General features: G+C 33.7%; 1 protein-coding gene across 2 annotated transcripts in view; it reads left to right on the top strand.

The window, feature by feature from the left end:
- The first annotated feature begins 670 nt into the window (after positions 1 to 670).
- The window catches only part of LOC121996252 (structural maintenance of chromosomes protein 5-like), a 40,633-nt gene continuing 33,511 nt past the window's right edge, over positions 671 to 7,792 (top strand). For both annotated transcript variants that reach the window (XR_006116003.1, XM_042550157.1), the window contains exons 1-9: positions 671 to 903; positions 990 to 1,167; positions 1,254 to 1,407; positions 2,936 to 3,009; positions 4,881 to 5,030; positions 5,250 to 5,354; positions 5,438 to 5,583; positions 6,958 to 7,069; positions 7,149 to 7,304. Coding sequence is in view for 1 of the 2 variants with exons in the window: in XM_042550157.1 (XP_042406091.1) it covers positions 863 to 903; positions 990 to 1,167; positions 1,254 to 1,407; positions 2,936 to 3,009; positions 4,881 to 5,030; positions 5,250 to 5,354; positions 5,438 to 5,583; positions 6,958 to 7,069; positions 7,149 to 7,304 (1,116 nt within the window). In the remaining variant the exon portion in view is untranslated. The remainder of the gene's footprint in view (positions 904 to 989; positions 1,168 to 1,253; positions 1,408 to 2,935; positions 3,010 to 4,880; positions 5,031 to 5,249; positions 5,355 to 5,437; positions 5,584 to 6,957; positions 7,070 to 7,148; positions 7,305 to 7,792) is intronic.

Below are 7,792 nucleotides of genomic sequence, written 5' to 3'. Positions count from 1 at the left end.
ATGTGTAAGACATCCTTGAGATGTAATCTAGTCTGTCCGATCGGCAAGGGAATACGGGGACAGAGAAATTTGGGGACAGAAGATTTGATTTCGATAAGTGAAAGGATGCGATCTAGTCCTTTCATGATTTAATTTCCAATTATTAATTTATGGTGTATTCATCATGAACACTTTCTAATTTTATCTTACGATACTTGATTAATTATTTTTTTTATAATTAGAACTCTATTAATCAATTTAGAGTGAGCCTGTTCCGGGTTACGGTCAGAGGACTGAAGTGGAACAGACGCCAGTTGACTTCCTGGATTGAGAATTATGATAATATATATGTATTTTAATTTTTATGAATAAAAAGAATTTTTTTATTAAGGATAAATATTCGATTAATTTGATATTAAATTTGTATAATTTTTTTTATTGTTATTTTAAATAAATTTAATTAATTTAGTGTTAATCGAAATAAACGATTCAGTTAATTTAATTTTAGTAAAATTTTAATTTGATTCGATTAATAAATATTAAATTAATTTTCGGTTAATTTAATTAAATTATTGATCGAATTATCCAATTTTTATTTTGTATTTTGACCAATCTTTTTAATTATTCATTTTGCTTAAAAACAAAAAATAAAATTTGGAAACATAATTTCCGTAGGGGAAACACAATAAAATTAGAGTTCGCGCCTCTATTTGCTCGGCCTTCCTTCGTCGCCCTCTCCGGCCGGACAAAAACCCTAGGAGCGAAGTCCGGTAGGCATCGTTGCGGTGCTATCATCCTTTTCCTTCTTGATCTACCCGCTGGAAAGGAGAGGAGAAGAGCTAGGAGAGGGATCGACAACTGTGCTGCTACTCTTCGTCCTCTAATGAAGGAACGCCCAGCGAAACGCCCTAAGCTGCACCAAAGGTACTCCTTTTCTCTTTTCTATCTTGTTCGTTTCTGCTCTGTGTCCAAGGAAGCGCTACATAGAGAAGCAAATTGTGCTTTTGCAGAGGGGAGGATGACTTTTTACCGGGTAACATTGTCGAAATAGAGGCCTGCAACTTCATGACTTATAAACACCTCAAGTGCCAGCCTGCCTCCCGCCTCAATCTAGTCATAGGTCCCAATGGCTCCGGGAAGAGTTCTCTCGTTTGTGCCATTGCTCTAGGACTCGCAGGAGAACCCCAGGTCTCTCCCTCTCTTTATCACCATTCTCGCTGTGTGTGTCTGCACGTGGATGAAAGTTAAATGAGATTTTTCCCCCTCTGTTTCAGCTTCTTGGAAGGGCTTCAAGTATTGGAGCATTTGTGAAGCGGGGTGAAGAATCTGGACACATAAAGATATCTTTGAGAGGAGAGACTGAGCTTGAGAAGATTGTGATCACCAGGAAGATTGACACGTCAAACAGGTCCGAGTGGGCCTTCAATGGTATTATCTCTTGATGCTACTCATCAAAGGACAATTTATGTATGCCGTTCTGTTCTTAGTATTTTGGATATATGAAATAGGATATAAAATTGCTGTTACTTAAGAAAAAGGATATAAAATCACTGTGTGAGTTTTAGTTATCTTGGATTATTATTCAGCCTAAAAGGATAGTGACGATGTTATTATTAATAGGATAAGAAATGAATGATTGAAAGTTTATGAATTTTTGGTGTGTGATTTCTGTATTCTTCCTAGGCTCAATGGAAAATTTTATATGTTACTATACTTTACTGACCATAATGTAGAGTGTGTTTGTTAAGAAATAACATGTTCAAAAAGTTGATAAATGTGAAAATGGATATGCCTTGTTACTAGAAAGTATAAAATAAAAATTCTAACGATCAATTAAGTGTAGCTCAATCAAATGATAAAATGAGAGGAGTTAAGTTGTGGTGATACAAACATATTCAAAGACTGCTAATAGATTCTATGATTAGAAGAGGTGAGGCTAGTAAAGTAGAATGTGCAAAAAGTAGAAAGGAAGGACAAAGTAATTATTAGTTGATATAATAAATTATGATTTAATTAATTTAAATATTACTAGTGATATAATACTGCACGGAGTTAATGGAGGTATAAGATTCATATAGTTGAGAAAAACACCGCTTGATGGTGATTGTAGTTTAGTTGTACCCATGTATTACATACCAAAGTCTTTTAGTTATCCAGTTCTTATAAATTCCTTCCTGCAAGATACCTCCAATAAAAAATGGATATGTTTTGCATAATTTCAAACATGATATATTTCCATCGTGGTAGATTCTTTTTCCTACCCATAGGAATTGCTAAATATCACTGGATTGTGATTATCATGGAAGATTTTTGTTACAGATTATTCCTACTAAGTAAAGATGAATGTTATTTTATGGGATTTTTTGTACGAAGGCTACCTATGGGTTTTTCTATTTTTCATTGTATGATTATTGATGTACAATTATGCAAGAGTCTGAATTTATACAGTAAACAATACATTGTTAAACAAATTGAAAATAGTAGACTTTTAATTATTAAATTTGAACCATATTGGTGCAATTGGATAGTTTATTACTTATTTATGTGCAAGAAAATAATTTTCAATTATATTTGCATATATTTTGTAGATTCATGCAGGCTAGTTCTGATCCCTCTTCTGAGATAATAGTTGTTGATTAAGAATCACACCCAAGTGGGCATTACACGAAGCCCTTGATCAAGTTGTATCTGCTATTGCTTGAATCAGTTGATTAAGGTTGCTAGTCAAGCTTACACTTTCAATAAGACTAGAAATCTTATCCTTTAATCAAGTAGTAGGTAGCTTCTAGTTTATTTAGCATATGAAACTCATTTAAGATTTATGGTTCGTTGGTCAATTTTTTGACCTCATGCTTGTTATACATTTTTGGTTTAGAATGCATTGGACCTTATTTAACATTGTTTAAATTTTAAAGTGCATATTTAAATACATATATAACAAGAAGCCTTATTGCAGGAACCACAGTGCCAAAGAGGGACATTATTGCAGTCATTCAAAGGTTTAATATCCAAGTTAGCAATTTGACTCAAGTAAGTTTTACAATAGCTTCTTTATATAACAATGCTTGCATGTTAGATTTCCCCTTGAATTGTTGTCAAGCAATAGGATAATGATGCAGTATTTTTCAAACCATAGATTTGCTTCTCTTTCCCTCACATACTGATCATTACTTAAAGTAACATTAATCATAAAATTCTATTCTTGGTGTGTCATGGGATGTATGTCTTTTTTTTTTTTTATAATTATTATCATTATCATCTTTTTCCCTGTCCAGAGAGAAAAAAGAATGGCTGTGCCCAATTGGCAAATAAACACTCACTTCCAGTAAGCATAATATAGGTCAAATGAAGGTCAAAGGCATTCCAAACTAGAAATTTTATCTGATATGCATACTGAATAAATGCAAAATCTAAATCAAGCTTTTTTTTTAATTTGTTTGGGTTTTGTGGAAGATCATGTGCCTTTTAGTTGTTTGAGCATCTGGCTTTGTTAAAATTCATATTTTGGCTCACTTGTTTGCATATCTCTTGTTGTTTACTAAGTCTATATACTGGCTAAGTCTTATGAGGTCTTGCCATTAATTATTGATAAATGGATAATTTTTTGCCAGTTGTCACACCTGGATAATTTATTTTTCTTAAACTTTGTGAGTGTGTTTATAAATTCCTTTTCTTAATATATAGAATGCCACCCAAATCAAGTCAAATGGATGCTTTATAAAAAGCTGAATTATATTGTTTATAACATTGGAACCTGGTGCTATCTTACTTGCTTGAACAACTATAACCTTTTTATGGTATCTTCTTGAATTCCTTAAATAGTTTGAACTTTCGTGTATCAGACATTCTATTGTGTACCTTAAAACAAATCTATTTCTGTGTTGCTCAGTAGTTGATCAATGTAAATGTATCTAACAGAAAACTATAGTTGTCACTTGTGGCAATCAAAGACTGGAAGGAGTTTCATGAGAATGAGTTTTTTCTCATCTACTTTCAGAAAAGTTAAACTTCTGTCATCAAAATTTCCCCTCATTTTCCCCGCCCATTCCCCCTTGAGTCTAAATGTAATAGTTTGAGAGCACCAAAGATGGGGCATTTCTAATCTATCTGCAGTATTTATATTCTGAATTGCTACTTTGAATTTTGAGTAGATCTTAGAGTTGTGGACGAGGTTATTAGTTGCTTAAGTTGTTGCACATTGGTCCTTGTGTACAATAAGAAATAGGTGAGTACATCCAAAACCAATGGCCTTTTTCTAGGTCAAGCCAAATTGTGCATGCACATAAACTTGGTATTGCACATTTTACTTGGATCTGCTGTTCATAGAACCCTCTGATTTGAGTTGGGTATGGAATTTCATTATAGATGTCAAGTCTAGCCTGAATTCGATGCATGTTACATTTGTAGGTTCTCAGCTGTTCAAAATATTTTTGAAGCTTGTCCTTTAGTCTTTTAGGTTTGGATATTCTTTATATGCGTGAACATAATTGAAATTAACTTCTAAATCTTGTTATTGATGTATCAACGACTGATTGCCTTGGCATTAGCAAAGAGTACAAGGAAAAAATAACCAGCAAGAAGAAAAACATTCTGGGAATTATAAGAATGTCCACTCATATGCCTCTTAGTTCATTAGCATGGTAAAAGATACCTGAGTGTTAATTTCACGTAGACAGTTTATGTTAGACATTGTTTCTTGTTTAGTTTTCTGCCATTTGAAGTTTTGAGTTGATTTTTTTCTGTGTTGTAGTTGTTTTTTAGTTGTGTTTGGTTGCTATGTTCCCTTGGCCATTGTATGCATAGACCTATATTTTTCTTTGGTTATGCATATGAGTATCATTGGGTGATAGCCTGTTATTTCTTGGAGAACTAATTCATATTTCTTTATTTGTGTCTCGTAGTTTCTTCCGCAAGATCGTGTATGTGAATTTGCTAAGTTGACACCAATACAGTTGTTGGAAGAAACAGAAAAAGCTGTTGGTAATCCCAATCTGCCTGTACAGCATCACGAACTTATAGAGAAAAGTGTGCAAATGAAGAAACTTGAAGTGGTATCATCTTCAAAATGTTTATTTTCAGTGATTTGAGAATATTGTTCACCACCCTTTTGACCATCAAAACCTCAATTACAACTGTGTGATCTCTTTTTTCCTTGGTGTTTAGCAGACAATGTCTTCAAACACAAATGAGTTTTCTTTTCCTTGTTTGAAAGAACTTGGAGCAGTTGCTACTAGTGCTTTTGATGATGTTTTTGATTTTTTTCCTTGCAGACTGTTAAGCAGAATAGAGAGACACTAAATCAGCTTAAGGCCATGAATGCTGAGCAAGAAAGAGATGTAGAACGTGTTCGCCAGAGGCAGAAACTTCTCGAATATGTGAGTGTATTTTTACCAGCCTTCAGAAAATGTTTTCGATCTTTCTTTTTGTCTTTGCCTCTGATGCCTCCTGCCATATGCAGGTTGAGTTGATGAAAAAGAAACTGCCATGGCTTAAGTATGACCTAAAGAAAGTGGAATGTATAGAAGCAAAAAAGCAAGAGGCTGAAGCTAAGAAAAAGATGGATGAAGCTGCTAAAGTCCTGAATGATCTTAAAATACCTATAGAGTATGCTCTCTTTGTAGTCTCTACTATTGGATCATGTATTTTTTTTATTTCCAGATATAGGGATGGCAATGTGATGGGTATTAGTCGGTATGCATGACTATCCTACCCATTTAAATGAGTATTGGTCACTGTTAAATGGGTTTGAGATGAGTGTGGGCAAACTAGTAGGAACTCATAAGAGGAATGGGGTGAGTTTGAAATAAAAAATTTGGGTATCTGAATAAATTTAATATAGATATTTAAAACTCCTGATCTCATTTCTCCTTTCTTTATTACATATTGTCATGAGGTAAAATTTTGGCAGGTACATATAGGTACTTGAATCAGGTACATTTTCCATATTAAGATTGTGAGATTGGTATGGGTAAAGGAATAGATACCCTTGGCAGGAATGGGATTGCTACGTGTATTAGATATCTACATGCATTCAAGTATGAATATTTAAAGTTCACGAGTATCATACTTGTTGCCGTCTCTTGTTCACCTCTTGTTGATCTGAACATAATGTTTTCTTTAGAATTGACGGATTTATGTCTAACTTACGCAGGTGTGCTCATTTATCAAGACTTTCTCAATGGTCTGCTAAACATTCTTTCTCTTCTTGTAACTTTAGTTGAGAAGCTTATACCTTTAGCAACAAACTGGAATCTAAACCTATCCCTTTGGTTCTAGCATATGAGATAATTGTTTTGATAATGTACATTTAATTTTTTTTAAACCATATTTTATTTTCCTTTTCAAAGATTGACATATCTTTTTCAGAAACCTTGTTAAATCACTTAATTTTTCATTTTGGTGTCTGATTGACACAGCACTGAGGTTCTTATAAGCATAATGATGGTAACCATTAAAGTATGTAAAGTGTCAAAACATAGTACCAGACATGCTCATCATGAGGGGTGAAAATTCAATTTGAATTAAGGTTTTGAGGATATGATGAGTAGCTCTGAGTGTATAGGTTTGCTGGATGGCATAATGAAAAACTTAGAAAGATTGATTAAAAAAAAGTTGATTTTGCAGATGCTATGGTACACTGGAGTAAATGAATTGTCATTAGTGACTGAAGGATATTGTCACCCCTTTCCTCCTTCCTTTTCCACCTATTCTTCCTCTATCTGCTGGCAGACCTGTATTCTTCTATCAATCTTGTCCAGTGTTCCCTAGGTCTTCCTAATTGGGTGGTTGTAGGATCATGGCTCTATTGATTTGAAGTGTGTCAAGGTTCCATGCTTGCTATTTCATTAGACCTGTCACAATCTACATTTATTTAATATAGTAACTTGAGAATTCACCCACGTAACTTGCACAATGGGTTTGTTATGAGCAGGTTATTATACAGACAACTGATCGTTATGCTATCATTATCATCTTTAGGGACCAGAAGAAAGAGAAAGCAACACATGAATTGATTAGCAAGAAGATATCCAACCAAATAAGTGAAAATGCAAAGAGACGTGCAGAAGTTTTTGAGAAAGAAAGTGGAATGGTACTACTTTGTGTGTGTTTTTTTGAGTAACAGATCCTTTTTCTACTCTGAATGTGTAAATGATACTCTTTTTTCATAGGGGGTGCAAGTGCAAGGAAAATATACTGAAATGAAAGAGCTGAAAAGGCAGGAAGAGTCTCACAAACAGAGAATCATAAAAGCAAAGGAAGAACTTCTTGCTGCTGAAAAGGAACTTGTGGAGTATCCACCTTATGAACCTCCAACGAATGAGATTGTATGGTTTCTTAAGCATCAGTAAATATGTTCTTCATTATCCAACAATATTTTTGCACAGCGATATGTTGTTTCCAAAATTGCAACTGTATCATGTAGTCTAAGATTGAGAATTGAAAAAAAAACATGTGCCTTACTGTTAATTGCTACTCTTTCTGCACTAGTTCTCTTTAGGGATTTGTTTTTCCCCATTTTTTTGTTCTAAAATGATGATAAAGGCCTTATACAAGGACCATGGAATTGTAACAACTATTTTCTTATGATTTCTTCCTTAGTGAATGATGCATCTTATTAGATGTTGGAAGTTATCAGTGGAGAAGCAAACCTTTGACAAATTAATTTGTTATGAAATCCTAATACCTGGTATAATTTTCAGAAAAGTAATTGAGAACTGAGAAAAAACAACTAAAACAAGCATTTTGGCAACATCTATTTTGATTTGGTTTATGTTGCAAGGCTTCAAGATTGAAGATATGCATTGATGGAATT

This window comes from Zingiber officinale, chromosome 6A, assembly GCF_018446385.1.
Source record: "Zingiber officinale cultivar Zhangliang chromosome 6A, Zo_v1.1, whole genome shotgun sequence".
NCBI classification, from domain to species: domain Eukaryota; kingdom Viridiplantae; phylum Streptophyta; class Magnoliopsida; order Zingiberales; family Zingiberaceae; genus Zingiber; species Zingiber officinale.
Note: the sequence above shows the minus strand (reverse complement) of the source record. Positions and strands in the feature narration are given on the sequence as shown.